Source organism: Dipteris shenzhenensis, chromosome 17, assembly GCF_047967505.1.
Source record: "Dipteris shenzhenensis isolate YYH24624 ecotype China chromosome 17, Dip_SZ_1.0, whole genome shotgun sequence".
Classification (NCBI taxonomy): Eukaryota; Viridiplantae; Streptophyta; class Polypodiopsida; order Gleicheniales; family Dipteridaceae; genus Dipteris; species Dipteris shenzhenensis.
In genome coordinates this window covers 33,377,313-33,403,334 of record NC_141612.1, presented here as the reverse complement: position 1 = coordinate 33,403,334, position 26,022 = coordinate 33,377,313, and the positions used below count along the sequence as shown (strand labels likewise).

The 26,022-nt window shown below is 39.6% G+C and overlaps 1 protein-coding gene across 1 annotated transcript; it reads right to left on the bottom strand.

Moving 5' to 3' along the window:
- Window positions 1-1,032: 1,032 nt before the first annotated feature.
- LOC147892005 (seryl-tRNA synthetase / serine-tRNA ligase) lies at window positions 1,033-13,270 on the bottom strand. The gene is made up of 10 exons (XM_087388685.1): window positions 13,054-13,270; window positions 12,728-12,813; window positions 12,449-12,610; window positions 12,250-12,355; window positions 11,630-11,823; window positions 10,236-10,339; window positions 2,062-2,245; window positions 1,614-1,793; window positions 1,315-1,530; window positions 1,033-1,216 (listed from the first exon to the last, which is right to left on the bottom strand). Exons 1-10 carry the CDS (start codon window positions 13,193-13,195, stop codon window positions 1,181-1,183), a joined length of 1,410 nt encoding a protein of 469 aa, XP_087244811.1. The 5' UTR covers window positions 13,196-13,270; the 3' UTR covers window positions 1,033-1,180.
- Between the last annotated feature and the right edge of the window lie 12,752 nt (window positions 13,271-26,022).

Sequence of the window (26,022 nt, the reverse complement as noted above, 5' to 3'; positions counted from 1 at the left end):
AAAATATATCGAACGGGCACACAACTTGGAGAAAACATGCCTTGCCTCCTATGCAACCGAATTCACAATTGCAAATGGCATTGGACGACGCAGAAAACGTTGCTAGGTAATACGCTTCAACAACTACAACAAACACACAAAACCAAAAGAATATTTCAAAGAACAATACCTGATCTATCTACCGTTCCAAACGACTGAGCACTCTGTCGAAGGTAAGGACCTGATTTGGCATGACATGTACATTGCCCACGCAAAAACAAGCACTAGCAACAAAGCCCTCTTCAACAAAATGTCTTCATGCACGAAATTCCCTTCAGGATGCAGTACCGCCACAGACTTGACTTCGACAATATCACCATCAATATCTACAGAAGTGGAAAAGTTTGACCTCGGTAGAGAAATGCAATTGCAAAGAAATAAAATGGACATCCCTTGCACATTGCAATGTCCAAACCATGTGATGTGCAACAAATCGTACTACGAAATGTATCAAAAGATAAACTTGGGACAACGCGCAATAGTTGATGACATCCTGCTCAAAAAAAGGATCCACCCAGGAAAATAATATTAATTTTTGAGAAAGAATATCCCATTAATAGTCTTCATTTTGTCAAAGAGTACCAAACAAATTTCTGACACAAGGTCCATCTTACAATTATGCAAAAACTTGCACAACAGCGCACATATAAATTTGAGAACAATTAAAGATTTTAACATTTATTCATTTTTTCAAAGTTCTGTCCTAACATTCATTTCTGAATCTTAAAAGAGGTTTATAGTGTGACCTTTCTTATTTCTCAGAGTCTCCCTAATCATTAGGTGTGAGACTCATAGCTAAAAATGTGACACCTAGTATGTAGCTTTACAAAAAAGGTACAATATCTTTAACTAAAGTCATAAATGCATTTGTTTAGTAATCTTCTAAGACGCTATAGTGTTGATTATGCTATGCAAGTGCAACCTTGCTCATTGTTTCAAGCATTCACTAAAATAATATCTAATTAGAGAAAAAGGATTTAATATGAAGTTATTTATAGTTCTTGACACATGAATCGTTATAAATCTGTTATTATAACTCATTTTGAATCGAGTCTTGGTGGAAAAGTCACATTGACAAAATTTTCAGAGGAACAAATGGATGGCATCCCCAGATTAATCCTGGTGATTCAAATCTCATTGACTACTTGTCTCCATTGACATTAGCTCCTTTGGTATCCTGTGAATGATGACAGTATTAAAACTAATTAGTAATGTTCTCTTTCGTTTTCTCAGGTTAAGCATCTGAAGTGTTCCGCAAGGGTAACAGAAGACTACCTGAGGCTTTGGCCGTTTTGATTTAGACACCTTTGCCGAAGTCTCTTGTTGCTGAAAAGGAAGAAATTCCATGTTAAGCATGAATGGTTGTAATGCTTCTGGAATCTTTACACCATTCTCTGTTTGATAGGTCTCCAGTATACAACATATTGTCCTTTCTGTAGCTGTCAGTGTGGAATTGAGGAGGTGAACATATTGCTTTTCTTTGTCATTGGCCTGTTAAATAGTACAGACAAGGCTCAGGAATGGATATCACAAAGTAAACAAGAAACCCCAAATTTTCAGCATATTCAACTCACTGTTGTCTGCCCATAGCGAATCTCCAAATCTCGAGATTGATAGTCTGTGCAATTAGAACAGGAAACAAGCTCTCTGTATGTTTCAGATGCAGGAAACCAAGCTTCCAAGTCGTATTTTTTTGCTGCAGCATCGTTCAAAGCACCCGATACAATTGCCACAACTTGATATGGGAGACCAAGCTGTGCAAAAGACGCTAGTTAGAATAACAGACAACCACCAACGAAATTAAGAAGATCCTAACATTTCAAACCATCCAAGCTCTGCAAAAAGAACCATAACATAACAACCAACAAAATTAGGCACACAGCTAAACCTACTTTAGTCGCCGGTGACATTCCACATCTCATCCCTGCTCACGGAATCACTCTGTCGGATAGTAGTAAGAGAGATACAGGAGAGGGAGATCCTAATTCAAATTAAGAACTTTGAAGATTAGTTGGCCATTACCTCTTGATAGAACTCTTCTGAATTTTTCAGCATCTCTTCATGCATGGCCCACGATTTATCTTCAAGTGGGCTTGTCATACAGAACTGCTCCACCTTCTCAAATTGATGGACCCTAAAGATGCCTAGGGTATCCCTTCCATGAGCCCCAGCCTCCTTTCTAAAACAAGTAGAATAGCCAGCATATCTGCATCTTCCCCAATGCACCACATTAAAAGAGACTCAACTAAAGATGAATCCCCACATCATCCAAATGTAATACATTAAAAGAGACTCGACCACATTGGTGAATCCCCCAAACACCAAAAGATAATTATACAAATAAAGACCAGGTTTGACCAAGGTGCTCACTCCATCAATTTGGTCATCAATGTGATGATGAAGAAATTCCTAATTCAATACAAGAAATCAACAACATACATGATACTATATGTTCTTGAATGGTCAAGCACCAAAGCAATGAACAACATAGTAAAACAAAACCTCCATAAGATGGTGAATGATCACTGAAACAATTGGCACCACAATATACAAATAGCAATCTAGGCCTATTGAATGGCATTCAAGTTCACAGCATTCCAGCTTGCATTGGCCTTTTTTTTTTTGAGCAAAAATGTGTGTATTTATATTGTTATCATAAGATTGAGCTAGTAGTGTGTCTTTCACAAATAGGGTTCGGTAAACAGTGGCTAATAACAGTGCCCAAGCCCCTAAAAGAGGAGAACCTGCCTCAGAAGCACAATCATCACACACTGGAATACAAAAAAAGGCACAAATGAAGAGCACATCACATGAAATCACGTCCAAACTAAGGTAAAAGGTGTTTCTGAGATAATAACGAATATTATCCATTTAGAAATAAGCAAAAGATAAGCTTCAAAGAATGAAAGATACACAAGTAGAATGCATCATGATGAGAAAGTACTAGTACAATGGTCATTCCAAACCCTTCACAACCAAACTCATCACAAAAAACCTGAACACCAGCTATTGAAATTTGCTCTAGGCTTCATTTGTGCACATCTGGCACTTGCAATCCATGTACACTTGCAAGAGTAAGACCTAAGGCATTTACACCCTCTGGGCTGCCAGCTGTTGAACTGACTGCAATTTGATGTTCTTGCAACTGCAATTTAATCAGGCACTATCTGCTTGACAACTAGAGGTCATTGGGTTGATAGATTGAGCATACTGTGTGATTTTACACGTGGATTGAGGTTACAACGGTTTATCATATACAACTAGTATTTGATTTGAGATCTAGGTTTTTCTATGTTGTGAACATCTGAGGAAAAATGTTTCCGTTTTTGAAGCCACAATGGAAACCCAAAGCCGTGATGCTAGGGGCACAAGGAAGCCATCGCTATCCTCAATGCCAATTGACAAGAAGAAGGCAGTCCAATTTGTGGATTGAATGTTTCTAATTGATGAGTGCCCATGAGTAGTAGTCATGGAGAAAAGTCCTCCCAAGAGCCAGATCATTGACTCTTCCGAAACTGAAACTGGGTCAGATATGAGACTTTCCAAGATGAGTTCACGACTCTAGAAACCCCTAGAAAGCCATAAAAGAGAAAAAACTCAGATCAGCCCACCAAAGGAGCAGATTTCAACAAAAGCAAAGGAGTAAATGAAGAAGAAGGTTGATGAGAAGGCCAGAGAAGAGAAAATACAGCGCAACCCTGGAGGTTTTGGATGAGTTGAGAAGATTTTGCAAGAAGAAAATGAGGATGTGGAGAATTACGCAGAGGAGGATGAGCTTACAGGCTATGTTGGGAGAAGAGAGGAGCAATAGTCCCCACGAAAGTAGAGCTCATGGGAGAAAGTACAAGTTACTTCCATCTGAAGCACGATGACCATTCTTGAAGTTATTGACCAATGGATCACATCGAGATTCAAGAGAAGCATATACATAAGACAAAGTCTTATGATGAGCAGTGCCTGAAACACGAGCCCACGGAATGAGCGGAGGTGAGCTTTGTGACACACCTATGTGACGGATCAGCAGCTTTGTTATATCAAGCTCTCGAAACATTCCTCGTAAAAGACAGCAAAGATACTCTCATTTGCTCTCCCTCTCTCAACAGATACACTAGGACCCAGGACAACAGTCGGGCTAGACCCCCCCCCCAAGGTTTTTATTCATCAGAGAGAAATCGAGTACAAGAGTTCAGCGTGAAAGCTGTTCATACCAAATTTAAACGTGAATGAATCATTACATGAGCTCTTAGGCTCCCTTTCTTGGCCACTTGTCAAATTCTACATTACTTTCCTAATTACATGCCACTAAGGCCAACTCTGGAGTCTTCGAAGCACTTGGTCACGCAAACTGCCTCCTAGACTCTTGTTAGGCTCCCGTAGCAGTTAGGAAAATAACTCTTCCTAGCACCTGCAACAATTAATTAAAGCGCACCACCATGGCACCCATTAATTGTTAGCGCTTTGCATGCAAATAACACACTGTGGACTAATTCTAGTCACGGTGGGCATCCCCACTGAACACAATGCACACATAACAAATATAACAAATATATTTATTCTCTGGTTGACCGAAGTCAACACTCTTGATCATAATTAAGAGGCTTGGACCAAGGGTCGAGGCGCCTTAATTATAGTCAAGTCTCTCCAACCGAAGTTGGCACATCTTAGTTAACTGTAGTTAACCCTCTTGACGCATGCCAAGTCTCATTGATCGAAGTCAACACTCTCTGACCGTAGTCAGCTCTGTGGTTCTCTGTTTAACCGTAGTTAACCCTCTTGATAATAAACCAAGTCTCGTTGACCGAAGTCAATACTCTGACCGTAGTCAACTCTGTGGTTCTCTGGTTAATCGTGGTTAACCCTCTCGGTAATAAACTCAATCTCCCCGACCGAAGTCAAACTTACTTGACTAGAGTCAAGTATCTTTGATCATAGTCAATTCTTTGACCATTAAAAGAACTCTTTGACCATAATTAACACATAAGAAAACTCTTTAATTATGATTAAATAAATGGTCAACTGTACTTTGACTTAGGATATTTGCATTGTGGTGACATCCCCTCGACTTCTATTCAATTGACCTCAACTGAAAAGCTTCTTTGTAAACATCTAAAAGCTGTGGATGATCAAACAACATGTCTTCATCCATCCACTTAATTCTTGAATTTTACAAGCTACCTGTAAAATTCTTTGCCTTTAGGACCTTTGCATACGGTATGGTACACAATCTGCTCTGGCTGAAGGACCTCCTCCAGCTCATCCACTTTTGGTAAATCCTCTAATACTGGCTCTGTAGGCTTTGGCCCCTGGAATTTCTTTAGAAGACTCACATGGAATGCATTGTGAATCCTCCAATGCTCTGGCAATGCCAACCTGTATGCAACTTCATTTATTCTTTCTGTAACCCTGAAAGGGCCATAATACCTAAAAGATAACTTTGCATACACTTTCTGTTTGCCTTTAAACTTGCAGAGCCTAGCTTTCTCAAACTTTAAAGTATCCAATCCCCTTCCTTGAGATTTAACTGTCTCCTATGCTTATCTGCAGCTCTTTTATGCTTCTCTTGAGACCTTTCAATTGCTGTCCAGACTTGGCTGTATGCTGTCTGAAGGTCTCTCACAAACTGATTAGCTGCAAATATTTCATCCTTGGTCCTCAGGATAGGTGGCAGAATCACCTTCCCATGTATGACCTTAAAGGGGACTTTCCCTGTACAGCTATGTACTGTATTATTGTAATGGTAGGTACTTTTCCCAATCTGAACCTTGGTCACCCATATAGCATTTCAGCATATCCAATGTTGTAGAATTTGCTACTTCACTTTCACCATCTGTCTGGGGATGGAAAGAAGAAAAATTCAAATTTGTCCCCATGTTATCAAATAAAGCTCTCTAGAATAGACTAGTCATTCTAGGATCTCGATCACTGACAATGGACTTAGGCATACCATGATGGTTAAAGATCTGTGCTTAGCCATATGATGTACCTTTATGGTTTTGCCAACCGGAATGAAAACTCCGGTTCGCAAAACCATAAAGGTAGCTTGCTTGCTGAATCTATCAATGATAGTCCAAATCCCATCATTCCCTGACTTTGATCTTGGCAAATCAAAAATGAAGTCCATTGTAATACTTTCCCACGGTGCCTGAGGCATGGGAAGAGGCATAAGTAGGCCAGGTGCCTTCCGTCTATCATACTTCACTTTCTGACACGTAAGGCATTTAGTAACAAACTGATGTATATCTTTCCGCATCCCTGGCCAAAAGAAATACCTCTATAGTAGAGGAGTTGCTGTAATTCCTCTATGTCCAGCATAGGGAGGTGCATGGCATTCCTCCAAAATCTTTTTCCTCATCTCTTGGGTGATGCATAGACAGTCAATCTTTTAGGAAATAGTGACTACTGCCCCTCTTGCATTTGCTGTAAAATTTCACCAAAATGTGCATCATTAGTATATTATTCCCTCATATCTTCCAGATGCTTATGATAAGCAATAGTTACATTGTTGACCTAGGGTCTTCGGGACAAGGCATCTGCCACTCTGTTCCGAATTCATGGGGTATGGACAATCTGAAAATGATACATCGACAACATATTTGCCCATTTCATATGCTTCTCGAAAAGCTTTGTCTGAATTAGAAAATATCTCAGACTTTGGTAATCTGTTTTACCTGTAAAATCTGCACCCAAAAGATAATGCTTCCATGTATGGATGGCATGGATTACAACCAATAACTCTTTCTCATAGATTCCCAAATCTCTCTCTCCATCTCAGAGTCTCCTGCTCTCATAGGCCACTACATGACCATTCTGATGCAATCATGGTTGTAAGACACCTTAAGACACGACACGTTAGACACGCTTCAGACACGAGTGTCTAAAGTGTATTAAAGATAAGACACGTAAGACACGCAATTGTGATTATAATAATAAATATTTAATTAATATATGTATAAGTATACAAATGTACAACTTGCTAGCATAGCTAGCTGCTAGATTCTAGAAGTACAATAAGCTACACTTAAATAATGCAAGAAGAAACAATGCACTTGTACAATGTAGTTAAGAGTCAAGACTTGTCACTCAAGTCTTAAAAGTTAAAGTTAAGACTCACGGCTGAAGAGCTCGCAAGTTTTGAGTACTTAAAGGTTTAAACTGACAATTGAATCTTGTCACATGTGACATGAATGAAACCGGCATCTCAATACATATAATTGAAAGAAAGCTTTAGAATCTCAAGACTCAAATCTCTGAAGATTCATCCTAATCTGAATCTATGAGGTCACTGCCACTGCTAAATCCAAAGTCACCATCAATGATAGCATGGCTAAGTCAAACTCAATGTGTGTTGTTACTCCCCACCCACCAAAAAAAAAAAAAAACACAAGAGTATCTAAAGGTGTCTTAAGTGTCGTAAGTGTCTTATCATAAGACACGAGTGTCTTAACAACCATGGATCATGCAATGCAGCCCCAACACATTCCCCACAAGCATCACAATCCACATCAAATGGCTGATACAAATCTGAAACTATTAAGATTGACTCTCTGGTCAACCTCTCTTTAAGTGTGATGAAGGCTGTCTTTTCCGGAATTCCCCATCTGAAAGCTGCATTTTTCTTAGTAAGATCATGGAGCGGAGTAACTATATCCGCAAAATGCCTGATAAATCTTCTGTAGTAAGAACACAGGCCTAGGAAACTTCAAACTTCATGGACAGTTTTCAGCTCTGGCCATTCGTGAATAGCACGGATCTTTGCCGGATCCATCCATATCCCATCTTTGGATATTATATGCCCCAAGTAATGGATTTCTTCCAGGAAGAATTCACTTTTCTTGCTGTTTGCATAGAGCTGATGATTTCTCAGCTCTTGAAACACTCTAGCAAGATGTTCCTTGTGCTCTTCTTCAAATTTAGAAAAGACAATTATGTCATCGAAGAAGGTACCAGTGAACTGTCTGTAGAGTCGAAAGATACGATCCATTATCCTATTGAAAGTAGCTAGGGCATTTGTCAATCCAAAAGACATCACCAGATATTCATACAACCCGAAAGTAGTGCGGAACGCTGTCTTGTGCACATCCTGAGGATGTATCCTTACTTGGCGATAGCCACTCTTTAAGTCTATCCTGCTGAAAACTAAAGCTCCATTTAACTGATCCAACGCATCATCACTGTGCAAAATAGGGAATCTATTCTTGATGGTCATTTTGTTCAGTGCGCAGTAATCAATGCACATATGAATTGAACCATCTTTCTTCTGTACTAGTAGTAAAGGGGAACAAAAAGGAGAAGAACTAGGCTGAATCAACCCCTTGGACAACCTACACCTGAGTCATAATCTCTTCTCGCTAAGTTACACTAACTCTATATGGGAGCCTATTGAGTGGCTCACTGCCAGGGATGAGTTCTATGCCATGATCCTCAAGTCTTTCAGGGGATAGCTCTCCTAGCAAAACGTCAGAAAAGCAATCTTTAAAATTTTCAATAAACTAAAATTTATTTTGATCTGCCTCACTTATTCAGTATGCCTTTCCACATCTCTCTCTTTTACAAAAATCATGTAAGCTGAAACTGCAAACTTTATTTCTTTTCCAACAGAACTATTTGATACAATGGGAATAGTTTCCCCTCTATTCTTAGCAACCACACGATGTACTTTGCCCTTATGTACAAACTCCAACACTCTTTCAGGAAGAGTCAACTTCACTACCTTGCGATGAAACCAAGGCATACCCAAGACTACATCATGATGTTTCAGTGGAGAAATAAAGAAGTCTTCCTAATCCACATAACTTTGTACATGAAGACGGAGCTTCCCTATCAAGGGAGTGACTGGCACAAGGTTCCCACAGAACATCTGATCGGCATCCAAAGCCCTGTCCAGCTCCTCTGTCTTTATTCCCAGTCTCAAGGCTAGGTCCTTTGATGTGAAATTATCGGTAGCCCCTGGATCAAATAAAATCAACGCTTACTGGTCTCTGACTTTACCCCATGATAGCAGTAATTCTCGTTCTTCTGGGTTTGAAACATGACCTAATACACCTCAAACAGACGATAGATGCACATATTACAATTGGAAATATTCCTTCCTTGTTCAAAGTTGGGGCTTTCCCGATAAGGGTTGCAGTAGTCCATAGAGCTACGACCAAGAGACAATACTAGACCATGTGTGCGGGCAACCGCCAGCACTCTATCTCTAACTTTACGCCCCCATTACCTCATCCGTCTTGATGCTCTGATGATGAGGATGTTAGTGTTGTGTAGACGACCATCATTCTGACATGACTATGTAGCACTATTACACTCAACACTCTGCATTGGAGTGGATGCTCGTTTAGTAGCGCGCTCTCTCTCTCCATTCCACTCCCCTATTTGATATATAATGTTCTATCTTCTCATCTATTTAAAAAATCAATGGTGTTGGACAGCAAATATTGACGATGAGTTCGTTGTGCTAGCCTCTACAGTTTGTAAAGCAATTGAATAAAGACTAAAATATCATTACACTATCAAAACACCAATTCGACACTTCAAATACTGTTGTTTCAAGTATTCTGCCTAGAGGTAAACTTCATTTTTGTTTTACTTTATCAAGAAAGAGAGACTAATTTAGGTCGGATTGCACTTATAGGTAGGTTTTATTTCTCCACTCAAGGAGTTACGAGATCTACTTTATGCCAGAGGATACTTTTTCTTAGAGAGTGGAGAGGCAATCCCTTCTTCTCCAAGTCTCGTATTGCCTTGTTTTAGAATTTTCAGCTATAATTCCTATTTCTTTTAAGATTTGCATGTGCTAAGATATGTTGAGTGATACTTCACCACTCTTTTCAAGGTGGACTCGTTATTGGAGATAGATATAAGGATAGCATGATCTCTTGGTATAACATTCCACTAAGGATAGTGTATCATTCCACTGCAAGAGCTAGGTAGCCTCGTTCTTAGGCGTAGATATAAGGATAGTGTGATTTGGGGGTTTGGCTATATCTTCGAGATGGTATGAAAGCCAAGTTTGATAGCAAGGTGTTTGTTTATTCTTCATTGCTGCCAATTTCTTAAAATCCAATACATATTATGAATGCAACTCTCTTCTTGTAATGCCCATTTATGAAAGAGTCTTGAAAAAACAAGTTAGGAAAATAAAAATCAGATTCTACGTATTGAGTTTTCTCAAAAATTCATATTCAACAACATGGTACCTAATAGGAAGCTTGGAAGGATGTATCCAATCGCCACGATGGAGTGCACATAGAGGTTGCTCAGAAGTTGCGACTAAATACTTGTCATCTCCTTCCCCAGAGACCTTCAACAAAGAAAAACAACATACAATTAGAAGCTTCAAAGCGAGATATCACAAGCCAAAGGATGTTTTAGACCATTGTTTTTTTATATTTTAGTTCCAACTTGAGATTCTCACTTTGTAGCACAATTAGACACACTATGATGTACTTCAGCCCGTTCATTTCCTCCAATAGCATTTCCAATCACACCATAGGTCGAGACTCAAGAAACAAAGTAAAGTTATATTTACCATCACGTTGTGTATGTAATCTAGCTACTAAGATCTAACAAATCTTAGCTATGTTGCTACAAAGCTTCACGAAGATTTATTTGCCAAAAAGTAAGTTTTTACTAACTATATTTCTATCTATTTATCTTTCAATAACATGCCTACACTCATCCTCTGAAAATACAAAAAAAAGAGCAAATTCATTCTCATGACTATCACAAGATGGAAAACCATAAACTCCATCAAGGACGAGCTCCCACGACTATCATCAGCACCCAACAATGGGTTAGGCAACTCTCAACTAACCAAACGACATAAAAATTATGACTTACTTAGCATTCTTGTACAAAGGCAGCTGGTCGCTTCTATCATTATACAGTCAACACGACTTGCAATTGGTGCCAAGAAAGCCTTCAATTGGGTTATGCCACTAAAGAGTTTTAACACATGGAGCTCGAAGGACATTAAGGATTATAATATTTATTGTTCTAAATTACTTTGTACATCTAAAGAAATTTGATTTTAGAGTACAGGTTGTTTCCTTCTTGTCATACAACCTAGAGGATTCTTCATAAGCACTCTTGTACAAAGGCCACTGGCCATGAAAGACTCAATGTAGGCTGCCAATCCCTAACATTATACATACACCTTACTATCATTCATTCAATCTATTGATACAATAAATCAAATATGAGAACTTATCAAGCAAAGAAGGATGTCTCTTACCTTTGCTATGTACTAGAACATAGGCACTCGCTCTAGATCTTCCTTTCACGAGCAAGGTACTTCTCCCATCAGCCCTCCCTATGATGTCTCTAGTTATTTCAAATTGATTATAAGTTCAACTTTTGTATGGCCTAGTGAGTTCAGTACCGTTGAACAAAGAACACGAAGAAATCATGGGTTCCCTATTGTAATTGAAAAAGATGCGCTTCGTTTCCTTTTAACTTGGTTGTTCAAATCCAACATACTACGTAACAATTATGCACATCATCTAATTCCAAAATCCACACATTGAAAATTGACTAGGCAACTAGGACTACCATTCCATCGTTTAGACCTCCAAGAATCCAAATAGCATACCGTGTACAATTCTTCATCAAATTGTGACAGCTGTGCACATTCAGCCATGACTTCCTTTCGCATAAAGAAGGGGGTTTGTATAGGAGTATAGCCACGCTCATACAAAAACTTTATGCCAAAGCTAATTAAAGCTTGATTCAGCAACACACCAACCCCCTTCAAATAATAACCTCTGCTACCAGCTGTGTCTGAACCTGCAACATAATACAAAAACAATCACGCATTGAGGGATACCACTAAATGAGGGCACATATCAAACTAGTTGTGATCCTGTTTGTGCCTGCAATACATGTAGTTGAAAATTTCTCTGTGGGTAAATTCAATGCTTACTAAGCTATGAAGTGGCAAACAACCAGTGCTTCATACGCCAAATTCTCAACAATACAAAAACATTTGCGTTCATAAAAGATCCTAGAGCCTTTGGGCAAACCCAGTGCTTACGAAAATACAAATCAAAACAAGCGAAAAAGAAAAATAGAGGGGGAGAGAGAGAGAGAGAGAGAGAGAGAGAGAGAGAGAGTAAAGCCAATGGACGGCATTCATATGCAAAAAGATATAAATTTGCTAAGAATATAGCACACTTAATACCAATGAAATTAGCAATTCCGGAATGAACAAACCTTTTTCAAAATCTGCTATCCCGAGAAGTTGGACAAGGTCAACATGGTTCCTCAGGCCTGCATCTGTTCTTGGAGTGCCCCACGTTTTGATGACAGCATTATTGGCCTACCAACCAGACAGATGATAGAGATTCAAAATGGGCACTTCGTAAATCTTGACAATACTATTCCAGGGCGAAAACTGCACTGTACATTAGACCTCGTTATCACTAATAGGGACAGAGTCGTGAACAAGATTGCCCACAGCCTTCAGCTTTTTATCCAGATCCGCTTTCAAATCTTTCAACTGCTTCTTTGTTTCAGCCTCTACAGCTTGCAAATCCTTCATCTGACGGGTAAGTTCGTCGATATCTTCTTCTACCTGCATCGGGAAAATGAATTACCGCAATTTTTGCATACCGCTATGCAAGAACAATGGCCGAGACGAACGTCTATCTTCGACTAATACCCTGCAATAGATGGGCACCCAGACACCCACCTTATCTGGGTTCCGCTTTTTTTGTTTGTATTTGTCATTTGTCCGGTTTATTTCTTTCCGAAGAACCTGATCCACCTGATATTGACCTGAAACAGGAAACATAATACTCAGAAAACCAGCCAAAAGGCAATGATCCGCATGCAACGTTGTCCTCCCCTTTTCCTTTTATGTCCGGCCTTTTCATCGTTCTCCCTAAAGGAGGCCGACGGCAAAAGTAGGTGCTGAACATCCACAGCTATACCACGGCTACGAGCACATGGAAACCAAAATAAAGAGCACGCCGTCGAGTTCTCTCTCAAAAGAAACAGCCAGGGAAGATGACTAACATTGACGCCATTCCTTATCAAGCGAGATGACTTGATCCACGACGTTAAGGCCATCGGGGCCAGAGCGGCGCCTCTGGGACTCACGGACACGGTTGGGGTCGCCGCCCCTCTCTTCTCTCAGAAGGTTGATATCGATTGTCATAGCGACTGAAGCAGAAAACAAGCTCAGCGATGGGGCTCAAAGAACTAGGGCCAAAGCTTCACACAAGAACAAGGGTAAGGCTTGATAATGGTGTCTTTGGATTCACTCTCTTTGGGTTTAAAGATAAACCAAACCTGCCCCTAGGTTTACCACTCCGGACCCTGCTCTTTGTTGCGGTCTCTACCTGGCTCTCCTGGGAGTAACAACGCACTAACAACCCCGTGTGCATTGCACGTTCTTGCATCTCCACCTCCCCCAAGCTTCACTGGTTTGGAATAGCATGTCATACTTGGAATTTTATTTCCCCACTTGATGGATGAGCAAACGGTGCTCTACCTCAGATTTTATAATTGATTGTCGAGAAGCTCAAAGAAATGAATGTGTTGCTTGCAAAAGACATATAGAGTTTCAAGCTTGAGATGTAGTCATGTTGAAGCATTGCTTCCTGATAGGCAACCTTTAGACTAGAGATACCATGCAAGAAAGCACAAACATAAGGGGGGAAACAAGATGAAGTTCATTCATGTGGCTTGCCAAGAGAGAGAGAAGAAGAAGAAGAGAGAGAGAGAGAAGAAGGAGAGAGAGAGAGAGAGAGAGAGAGAGAGAGAGAGGGAGAGGGAGAAAAAGGTGAATAGTATTCAATGGACCTGCCCAAAGTGAGAGAGAGAGATGCAAGAGGAGAGAGAGGGAATGAATGCACGTCCCAAAAAGCACACCCAAATTTGAAAGAGATGCTCTAGAGTCAACACACCAACCAATCACAAAATTTGCAAAAAAAAGACAAAGTTGAACCTTCGCTAAGGCTACCTATAGTGCTATGGGATGTATTCAATGGTCTTGTTGGTATGTTAGTGGGTATCTCACTACTAGATTATGTATCATGTTGGAATTGCTCCAAGTCCGTACAAGGAGATGACGGCAGGCCAAAAAGGACAAGAACATAATCACAACAAAATATAGTGTTGCGAGATTATGGCTCCTTTTTTAGAAGCACAGTGCCCTGAGACACGGTCACAAAGTAGAGCTGCTTATCATCACCTCTCTTGTTTGTCCTTAGCATTCATCCATTCATCGATCGCTCCCTATATTTCACAGTCCTTGGCATGCATTCATTCATTTGTTTATTCATTCATCAATTGCTCCCTATACTTCAGAATTCCATTTTTGTCATGAGGCCTGAGGCGATGGAGCTCCAAAACAATCTCATAGCTCTAAATAAAGGAAAGATGATAAAGTTGTCTTCAAAAATAGTGTTTTGAACTTAAAGGAAACCTGAAGGTTGCTATGGCATAACATGACTATACCTAGTTCTTGGAATTGCAAGAAGAGCTGTGAGTTTTTCGTGGTTCCGGCGGGACTAAGCTGGTGGCTCCAATGCACACAATATGGCGATTAGGGGCAGGATGAATATTGCAATTAGAGGCAGGATGAGCAAGAGCATTGGGATTTTGAGGGAAGGGGAGCAGAGTTGGGCAATTTTTGGAGGGGGTTGCGGGGGACATAGTACATACTGTACGAGATCACCAATGTTTCCTTGACAAGTTTTTAAGTCATTGAAGCTCATTCCATGCTTGATGAATTCATAATCAAGGGGGTAGCGGTTATGTAAGTGCGTGTGGGAGTATAGAGGTAAAGCGCTTTAGAGCTCGTTCCATGCTTGATGAATTCGTAATCAAGGGGGTAGCGGTTATGTGGAGAGTGCACAAGTCCGCGTGGGAGTATAGAGGTAAAGCAAGCACTTTAGAAAAAGCATACAATTTTTCAAAGGGAGGTGGGCTATTAAAAGACACTAGTTAAATTCACAAAAGAGCTTCAATCCTTCACTATAGAACTACTGCTAAGGAGTTGGTGCTAACATACCCGTGTATGTTGCACGTTCTTGTGTTCCCATCGCACCTTCTCCATAATTTCTTAGAAGCTTCTCCAAAATTCAAAAATGGACAAGAGCGGGGTGGGAGTGTGTTGGGCAAGGCTTCTGGGGGAGGATGGAGAGGGTGCCACACGGTAAGCCCTTCGTGCACTTTTTGTGTTATTTCTTCCTCTTTTTAAAATCTCATTTTGGGGAGCTTTGTGAAGATGACACATGTGGAGAGAGAGCCTCTAGTTCTAGAGAGCAAACAACATCAATTATATAGTATAGATTTGATAATAAAGTTGAACTAGTAGAAGTGCTCCAGCATAACATGAATGTACCCGGTGGCAAGTGCAAATTCTGACAAGTGGTGAAGGATGTGGAGAGTATCATTATTCGCTTGTTAGCCACTCTTGAATGTGATGGATGTGGTCTTGGGTTCTATCCTTGAAGTCAAGCATGGTAACTCAAATTTTGGTGGACAGTGCATAGCCACATGGAAGGCATGCGCAATCGCCTTCTCTGCTCTGGTCCCTATGCATAGCTAGATTGCCACATGATAGTCGTGTGTTCATTCGCCTCTCCAAGAAACTAGCAATTTCTTTGTGTTTTTTTAACCTCATTTTTCAAAGTATTCTGAAGGTGACACTGTAGAAAGAGCTTTGAGTTCTAGAGACTGAACAACATCAATTATATATAGTACAGATGCAGATTTTGGAGTTAAGCCTTGCATGAGTATAGCTAAGACAAGCAACTCATTCAAGACTAGGAGGAAGTCATATAGAGAAGAAGAAACAATGAGCACTGAGGGAATCTAACCTATGAGCAACACGAGTGTAGTAGGATGAGGAGGGTAGAAGAGAGAGTGAGCTTAAAAAGGTTAGCCAAGGGAGCAAGCTATTTTAAGCGATACTTTTTTTCTCCTTAGAGGTAGTGCTATAGAGAAGGATCAAAACTCCTTCTCTGAAGTTCCACCTATAATTTTAAAAAAATTTTAATTTAGTTGTTTGCCATTTATGGATAAAATTTGCCTTTGAATACAAAAGCCCTTTTTGCTTTCTCTTTTACCAGTATACTAGGAGGCAATGCCCATGCGCATTTATGCATTCTTGTTAATGAAAGGCCTACCTCAACTTGAAGCAAGCCCCAAAATGTGGTGAAAGTTCCATCTAAAAATAGAGACCCCTACCAAGGCCCAAAAAGTTGGCTTTATTGGGCAAGGTAAATTAGGCACAAGGTGCCATGTGTTCGGCGCAGCTACAACTTTTTACTCTGCTAGAAGTAGCAAATCGTGCTCATTTTATGATGCTAGCTAGCATCATTACTAGGCACATTAGCAAAATTTTAGGAATATTTTGAATTGTCAGGTCATTTCTCACCATTAGCCTAAAATAGGGCTCAGCAAGGACAAGGACATGCATGCCTTCATCTAACTGTTTTTTATGCAAAGAAATTGATGATGGGCATAACATTTAAAGAATGCATTGCTTTATTACAATTGATGAATGGATTAATGATGAAACTAAAATTAACTTTCAAACCCTACCTGCTAGTAGCTAGCAATATTGTCCCTTAATAGAGCAATAACCTAGGTGTCAAAAATAAAATTGTTAATTGTATGTTAACCTAAGCTAAAATAAAATCGCATTTAAGGCGAGTCTAGTTTTCCAATGTGCCTCCCTTCATTACATAACTTATTGAGTTGTAGGCTTGCAATGTAATTTTGAAATGAACAAGGATTATAAGGTTTCACATTTTAAGAGTTTTAAGGGTCAATAATCTTGTGACAAACCTTTTGCCTTGGATTTTTTCTTTTTTTTTTAACTTGTGGAGAAATCAATGCCTTATTATAAGGACATGTTGGAAGTTAGGGGTGAGAGTAATCACGAGATGACTAACTATACAACACAATTTGAACAAAGATAAGGGGACTATACAAATCTTAGTAATTAAGGGTTTCTTAGTTCCATCCACATGTCCATGACAAGATTGCACCTTATCTAGTACAATTATGCTATGCCCTAATGCCCCTTGTTAAATTCTGCTGGATAAGTAAGGTGTGTTTTACATTTTTGGATTATTTGAAATTGAATGTTATGGGAATAAAGGTGATTTGAAAACATTGAAATAAGTCAACAAAGTGCAAACTGTGTAGCAAAATAAATTATGTATATAGCATATAACTTAACCTTTACTTCTGAAGGGGCAAATTGATGTGTGTGTGTGTGTGTGTGTGCCTATGGGCTTAGAGTCCTATGCAAGAAGTGTGTGAGTGTAGGTGTGCTAGAAGGTTCTAGTGACTCATCAGTTAGGTGTGTTAGGTTGGTGTGATGAGTGAGTGATCATAGGAGGTGATTGATTGAGATAATCAGGGAGATGATTGTGGATCTGGGATCTACCTACATGGAGGCAGTTGCCTATATATGTAACCACTCTTGGAATAAAGATTAACATTGTGTGCATCATTGCTTCCTCATGAATCACACGTGGTATCAGAGCTTGGTTAGAATCTGAGTGCCTAGAATGAGATTCCTAGAAGATTCCAACTAGATTCTATTTTCTTCCCAAATGCCTCCTATCTCTCCCTCTTCTACCTTGAGCTTGGGAAGCTCTGTTCTCTCCATCCATGCAATGCTTTGAGGAGCCCCTTCAGCCAGGACCTTCCTTACTCTTGGGCGACCTTCCGGACCGGTGGGATTGACGAAATTCGTCGCCATGTCTGTGCACTGTCTCTCTGTCTTTTCCGCCTCATTTCTACAATGTTACTCACCTCAGTCAACTACCTTGCAATTCCTCTGAGCCAAGTTTACCCTACATCAAGAGTTACCCTCTGAAGAATTTTGGGGCGACTTGGTCCAGAAATGAGGGAGAACTAGGCAAAAAACCAGTTGATTTTTTTTTAGAAGACAGTTTCCTCAAGCAAAGGAGATGCTACTGCCCTAGGAGTTATAATGCACCATTTTGGCTATGGTCTGTTTTGAGCCTTTCTTGCATATGGATCTATGATTGCGTAGCAAAAGCCCCTATCTTGGTGATGCTTGGAGTGAGGTATTAAGCCTCCAAAGTTTCCATGTACTCTGCAAGCATTTCTAGTGTATTTTTTGAATTTTTTTATGCCACACTAAATGCTTGAGGAGTAAACATTTAGTTCAGAGATTATTCTTCCAAATTTCAGTTCAAAGTGTGTCATTTTAGTTCAGAGAATGTTCTTCCAAGTTCAGTTGGTGCTAATCTCTTGATAACATGCCAACCTCAAGCTCTCAAAGCTCTTCAAATGTCAAGAAGACTACAAAGACAAAGTACAAGGTGAAGAAGACTCCAGTTAAGAGGTTGTGGGAGAAGCCAACTAGTTATGATTATGCCAAACAATTAGGTTTTTTGAAATTCTTATCTTTTGCAATTTGCATCTATATGGTAAAGGTGATTTTTTTCTTTAGAAAGATTGACCTTTTGTAAAGGGATTAGACATTGCCATTAATTTGGTAAGACCTTCCCAAATGGCTTCCAAACTAAAAATAGATTAGTTTCAAGGAGAGGGGTTCCACACTTGGCAAACAAAACTAAAGTTTATTCTCATGAAAGAGGGAATATGGAAGGTAGCAAATGGAAAAGAAACTACCTACAACTAGAGAAGGAGAAGCTTCATGGCTTCGAAAAGATGAAAAAGCACTTGCTATAATTGCTCTTGGTTTGAGTGATTCCTTTATTCATCACATTGATGGATGTGAGACTGCTCATGCTGCATGGACTCATCTTGAGCATGTGTTTGGAGCACAGGGAAGATGCTCTAAGTTTAGCTTGCTTATCAAGTTCTTTGACTTAAAATTGGATAGAGGGGAGTCCATCTCTTCACATCTAAATTCAATGAAGAGCATTTTGACATAGTTATCTGGCATCAAGTTTAATCTTGATGAAGATATTGTAATTGCCATCTTACTTAGAAGTCTCACTAAAGAATATGGCACTATTGTAACCACACTCACCAATATTCCAGAGATAAGTCTGGTAGAAATTGAAGCATCGCTCTTGGAAGAGGAGAGAAAGATCAAACAAAGAAGTGATTACAAAGAAGGGGCATATTTGGCCAAAAGCAACTTAAGCAACTTCAAAGGAAAGAGCAAAATGAAATGTAACTTTTTTGGCAAACCTGGACACTTTGAAAAGGAACGTTATGCCAAGAAGATATGTTCAGCCAATCTTGTTGAGGAAGCAGAAACTAAAGAAGAAGAAGAACCAGAGAATGTCAAAGCTCTCACTGCTTACAACACCCAAGTCAATTCTGACAAGGGTAAGGATCCATATGTTTTCTAAGTTATGTGTGTGTGAGGTCAATAATGGTTCTCTGCCATGGATAGTCCATCCTTTAATGATTGTTAGTCTTTTGAGATTTTTCCTTGTTGGACTCATTGGGCTTTACATACAGAGTCATTGTCTATCTCCCAGTTGTAAACCAAGAATCCTAAGAGTGAGTCACAGGTTGGAGCCATGTGTGTTGCCACATGATGGTGGGCAAGCCATGGAGCATCCCATGTACGATTGCTGAGGGATGAGGTCATCAATTTGTGGGGGGGAATGAAGGGGCGAATTGATGTGTGTGTGTGTGTGTGCCTATGGGCTTGGAGTCCTATGCAAGAAGTGTGTGAGTGTAGCCGTGCTAGAAGGTTCTAGTGACTCATCAGTTAGGTGTGTCAGGTTGGTGTGATGAGTGAGTGATCATAGGAGGTGATTGATTGAGATAATCAGGGAGATGATTGTGGATCTGGGATATACCTACATGGAGGCAGTTGCCTATATATGTAATCACTCTTGGAATAAAGATTAACATTGTGTGCATCATTGCTTCCTCATGAATCACAACTTCCCCCCTCTTAAGTTGCAACTAGTTTTGGGACAAATACCAAGACAAGGATAACTTTCTCTCTACTGAAGTGATAGGGTACTTTAATATTCTTGTTCAGCCATTAAACATTGGGTTCTTTACCAGCTAAATGCCACTCATGTTGTCAAAGTAATATGTGGTACGATCAGTAGATAAAATCTGAAGCTTTCATCATACAATCTCAAGCTTTAATCGAGACCTTCTAAATAAAACTAAAGTTTACATGTGGATCCTCTTACTGGAATGGATCATAAAACCAATGTTGGCTACTTCTTGCCCTAGCATGATAAGGCTTTGGACCCAAGACTAAAGAAAAACCATTGGTATATCTCATGTCATTTATTACTATTAGTCGAACCTGCATCAGTAAAACCATAGACATGTAGGTCTTATGATTTAACATTTTTTATTCCATAGTCCCATGCACCTTTCAGATAAGTTGCATCCAAACGACCCTTTTTGGAAATTGTCATATATTGACTAATATTGGCGAAGGGCTCCGGCTGAGTTTGACATGTTGGGCCTAGTAATAGCTAACTTCCAATAAGTTGTGTACAATTCTGAGATGTTGTGTATAGTATCAAGCCTCTATGCATGCGACTTGTCATAAGCTAAAAGCTTTATGTTGGGATGAGCAGGGGTTTTCAATCATGCATGTGGAATTGCTTTAGAACATTTTAAGTGTACTTGCCCTTGAATCAACATAATTCCACATGCATCTCTCCATGTTTCTATGCCCAAAAAATAATGGAGGTTTTCCATGTCTTTTATGTCAAATTTAGATGTGAGCTACAATTATACTTCTGTAATGAGCTTATCATTGGAATGATAGCAAAACTATTACGTGTATGGTTTCATAGCCACCGTTAAGTTATCCTTACACATGAAATTTATATGTAATCTTGACCATGGGTCAAGGTTATTATAATGGGAATTGGATCAGGCATCTTAAACCCATTAAGTTGCTCATACAATAGGACGAGGCAACAAGAATGTTGCTTTGAAGTCATGATGGGCACTTCATGATAGGCATATCCTAGGAAGAATCCCTACTACCGGCTGATTGCGGCCAACTGCCCGAGGTGCCTTGTGCTAGAGCATGGAACTCATCACTACCTCGAGTGTGATACCATAGCATGTTACAAAAGCGTGCTTGATGGCTAGGAGGTAAGGAACACCGGGCTAACTTTATAGTGTCACATGAGAGAAGCCCGCCCGCTTGGCGAATCGAAGCTATCTTCCCTCTAGTCGACTAGCCACCTAGTTAACCCGTGCCATAAGCACGGTGGAAATGTGCGAATGTTGGTGTGCTTCCTACCTGTCGAGGTTAAACAGTGATGACAAGGTCTAGATTGGAGGATTTGGAAACGGCTACATGGGAGGTGATTATTCAACCCCTTGGGGACAGTTAGCAAAATGATATCCCAAGACACCAGAACCATAGGTTTTATTGGTGAGATCCAACGGTGAACTGAATCCCCGACTGGAAGTCATAGGACCCTTAGTACCTACCTAGCGCTCCATGCCACTTCGGCCTTTGTCCCATGAGCCAACTAAGAAAGAAAAGTGGCTCTAAACCCAACTTGAAGGGTGGGAAAGCATGGGGCACTGCAAGCGCTCCTCTACCTCATTCAGTTCAAGAAAGAGATAACCTCCAAAGCGCGCAAAAGCGCGGGCAGAGAAAAAGCGCTTCGGTTTCCTCCGCGACTGTGGGAAGCTGGCCTCTGACACTCCCACTTCGTTCCCGTCCCAGGTTTCTTCGAGGAATTCTGTTGAACGTACTTGTTCACTACACTTCCGTCTAACTCATCACGGACAGGGAAGCTTGCAGCAACGAAGCTATGGCCGGGGTTGATTAGTGCCATAAATTGAAACACATAGTGCCGTTGGCGAGAATGGAATGCAAGAGGTATCTGTCGATTGCCTTGCTTCGGCAGAATTATCAACGGAAGTTGAACTTGCAAGAAAACCCTTAGTTTATAAAGTGAAGACTAGACCCTTTGGTTGGTAAAAACTAGACCTTGTGAGCTAAGTTTTATTAGTTCAGATATAATGTAATCAAGTTCAACTAGTTCAATTGGATGGGAATTAAGTTCACCTAGTTCGTTTGGATGCAAACTATGTCCATTTGGTTTCGTTATAGTGTACTAATTCCATCTAGTTCATATGGATGGGAACTAATTCCATCTATCTCGGTTACCTAGTTTGGTTGGATGGAAACTAAGTCCATGTAGCCTAGTTACATTAACTAACTTCATATAGTTTGGCTACATTGGAACTAAGTCCATTACATAGAATACCATGGATTTTTAAATCTAAATATCAAAACCATGAACAAAAACCATGGCTTATCAAACCATGAGCCAAAACCATGACTTATTCCTATCAAAGCATGAGGTAGTCATTTTCTATGAAATTATGGGTTATCACCTTGTGTGTTAACTAGATAAGATGAGCTAACTAGTTAACCAAATTGGTCTATTAATTGATGGGTCATCAAACGGACAAGGCTTGCTACTCTTAATTGGTGGAGGAACTAGTTAAAACTAGTTACAACACCCGGAATTCACCCATAGAAGAAGACACCCCCACTTTAATTTGGCGAACACTCCACCCAATGCCAATGCACCCAAATGCTACTAGAAAGGGAACTTGTTATTTCCCCCCTCTTCCTTGCTTTTGGGATACACCTTTCTGGAACTTTTCCTTAGATTGCCACAAGCCCATATGCCCCCCACAGCCTTTTCTTCATGGGTGTCCCTTCTTTCACTATGAGAACATGTTGGAGGTACTTTTAGAGAAGTGTTTGGAAGTGGAGGAAAGGTAGTTCCTCAAAAAATTCCCTCTTCTTAGTCTCTCTCTTCACCCTTTCCATGCATTGGGGGCATGAAAAATGCATGAACATAAATAACTCTCAGATTGCATCTTCCTTAATATACAATGGTTTGTCATGTGTTTTGTTGCATTTTTACTCTATTTCAGTGGTGCAAGCTATGTTGTGACGAAGATCGTGTTGAAGCAATGAATTACCTTGAAATTTCCTTTATTGAGATCCTTTTCCTCTTTGTTAGAGGTAGGAAGACTAAGATAGACTCTTCAATAGAGCATAAATTTATTTCTGTATGTTTTGATAAAGAGTTAGTTAAAACTACTTGAGTGTGACATGAGCATCTAGGCGTTGTAGTAATTATTTTCCTTAGTGTGCTTCCTCCTTGGATTGTAAGAAGCATGGGACATGGATGATGGAATGCAAAAGATCATGACGAATTCATTGGTGTCTTATTGGAGATGATAAAAATCAATGGTGCCTAGATGGTTGATCAAGGGCTCTAGATAGATGTATCCTTGGCGAGTGAATAACCATTTGGGCCCCATATCGTGCACCATGAGTAATTATGATGTTTGCATCTCTTTCATGAGTTTTCTTCTATGTTTTGCAATTCGATTTCACTTATGAAATCTTTCCTTATGGACATTGTATAGCATTTGTTGAATTGTTATGTTAAGGAATAAATGGTGACCACATTTCAATTATTATGTACATGGGAGCACTGCCATATGTATATGTAGATAATGAAACACTACTTGTGCATAGCACTAAGAAAGCATGTGTGATTATGACATTTAGAAGCCTTGTCCAAGTTCTACTTGATCATCATCATCAAGGCCTAGACTATGGAGGATATGGCCACATTGGGCATTCTAGTTAATTCTTGCTTAATGACTTTGTTAACATTAGATGCAAAAGGTCACAATTGGCATCATTGATCTTCCACCAAGACCAAGTCGATGTGTTTTTTATCAAAGTTTGGCATTGTTCATAGTAGATGTGCTTTTTGTCAAAGCTTGATCATTGCTCAGTGTGAACACCTCCTTCTATGGAGACTTCACTAATTCATTGCAACACCTTGAAAATTCATGATTCTATAGATAATATGTATGCACCACATTAAGAATTCATTTATGACTATGGGTCTCTCTTTGGTCTTCAAGTTCACCATTCTAGATTATAGACATAGTATACGTGTTTGTGAGTTTGCCCTCATCATGAAATAATTGTCTTGCATTTTTGTAGCTCTTGACTATGAGACCTTGTTCAATACTCCAAAAATGCATCCAAGATTTGTCAATAATTGGACTCTTTGAGTTCAAAGCCTTGAGGGCATACATGATAGGTTTCATAATATTCGCAGCATCCTCAAGCAACATCCTCACTCTATTTCCATAATTTGGGCAATCCTAGTGTAGCTTTCACATCATGAATTTATCCTTTGTCATCCTATTAGTCAAAAAACCACAATATCACAAGCTTCGTGCACAATCTCCTTGAACCATGCCATCTATTTGTACCAATATTTCAACAAGAGGTTTAAAATGTGCTATTTGCATGTGTATGAACATGACATTTTGAACTCCCTTTGTAGTACTTTACTAGCCCTTGTATAGTTCTTAGCATTGAGCATAACCAATCTCCAACTATGCATCAATGAACATTTTGTTCCTCGATCATGTTCTTTGCAACAACAATGGAGACTAAACCCTTCATTTGTTTGATGGGAATTAAATTAGGATTAACGTTTTCTTTGTGAGGTCTCAAAATTTCCCTGCAACCTCCATATTCTTTTTCCATCATTGTTGGGTGAGACGTGGTAAGGGAATACCATTCACATCTAGAAATAAAATTCCATGCATCTAACATATGATCATTATCCACCAAACTAATTGGATATACATCCACAATGTAAAATTGATGTTCTGCTAATAATATATTGCCTATTATTCAAACCTTGAATCTAGATGCTCTCCACAATTGTTGGTGTCCTAAAACTAGGACTCACAATGGTTGCTCCGAAAATTCTTCTCACATGCTACATAGGAGTATTTGCACCATGAAAGGTATTGCACAATGAGTATTTGTAGTTATTTACATCCTTGAGCATGTGTACTTGGAGACTTTGATAGGATGATGGATCTTGCACCCTAAATGTCGCAAAATCGTCTCTTCTACAACTTGCCACAGTTGTCTTTAACTTATCTCTTAGATGCAGCTATTCCCAGGCATGGTAAATCTTTTTTATCAAATTGAGCAAATGATCCTTTATGCGAGATTCTCTATTGACTTTATCTTTTTCGAAAATACCTCCATTTCCACTCAACAAAGTCATGTCACACTTATCACATCATGGAATGCCTCTTTAAAAGGATTTGAGCCCTTTGTGTATGCCACGCTAATTGAGAACTCTCATGGATTGCATTTATCCTGTATGCTATTCTAATTGAAGCCTAGCTAGAACTCTCATGGATTGCATTTAACGACATCCTAGTATGGTATAAATGAGGATTATGCCCCACCAAGATTAATAATCTTTTTTTGATACTTGAATACAATAGTATCTCATAGTTCCAAATGTAATCAATCTAAAATCCTAAAACATATCATACAATTGAAAGATAATGGCAATGATTACTACTCATCTTAGGCATTCAACAAACATAGTAACAGATCTCAATGAAAAAGCATCAATCTCCCATGTGAGCTTTGCCACAAGCACTTTCAATTGCCAGTATCTCCAATTCAAGCCACTAGATAGGAAGAGAAAGATTTGCATACATGGACGAGCTCGGAGGTGTAGAATGTGGAAAACGAGCAATGAGAAAACTAGAGAAAGGAAACAAGGTACTAGAAGCCACAACACAATCTATATCCAAATGCACATTGGCTATATATTGGAGTGAGATGTATGTCTCTCAGTCAGTCTTAGTTATCTGGCAAGACATTGTTTCACACAATTGTAGCCACTTAAAACAAGATTCAAGGCTCCTCACATATTGCAATGATCACAAGAGTTGCTTTTATGAGAGAGCGGGACCATGGCCTATTCTTCACATATACCATCACACGGCCTTCATGGCATTTCCACAAATGGATTGTTTACAGCAATCTTGCTTCTTTTTTGCATGATTTTGTATAAGAGTTTTATAGGGTTTTGTCTTGTATTTTTGTGGGACAAAAAACTTTTCTTGGGGGAAAGAACCCACAATTCAAGAAATGGATTGCAATAGATTGATCAAGGTAGTCTAAATTGGCAAAAAGGT

Excerpts from the sequence above, each read along its gene's own strand:
- LOC147892005 (XM_087388685.1), bottom strand. The coding sequence starts at position 13,195 with ATGACAATCGATATCAACCTTCTGAGAGAAGAGAGGGGCGGCGACCCC. Across the intron at positions 12,356-12,448 it reads TCCCTATTAGTGATAACGAG|GCCAATAATGCTGTCATCAA; the intron begins GTCTAATGTACA and ends TCTGGTTGGTAG. Across the intron at positions 1,794-2,061 it reads CAGAAGAGTTCTATCAAGAG|CTTGGTCTCCCATATCAAGT; the intron begins GTAATGGCCAAC and ends TCTTTTGCACAG.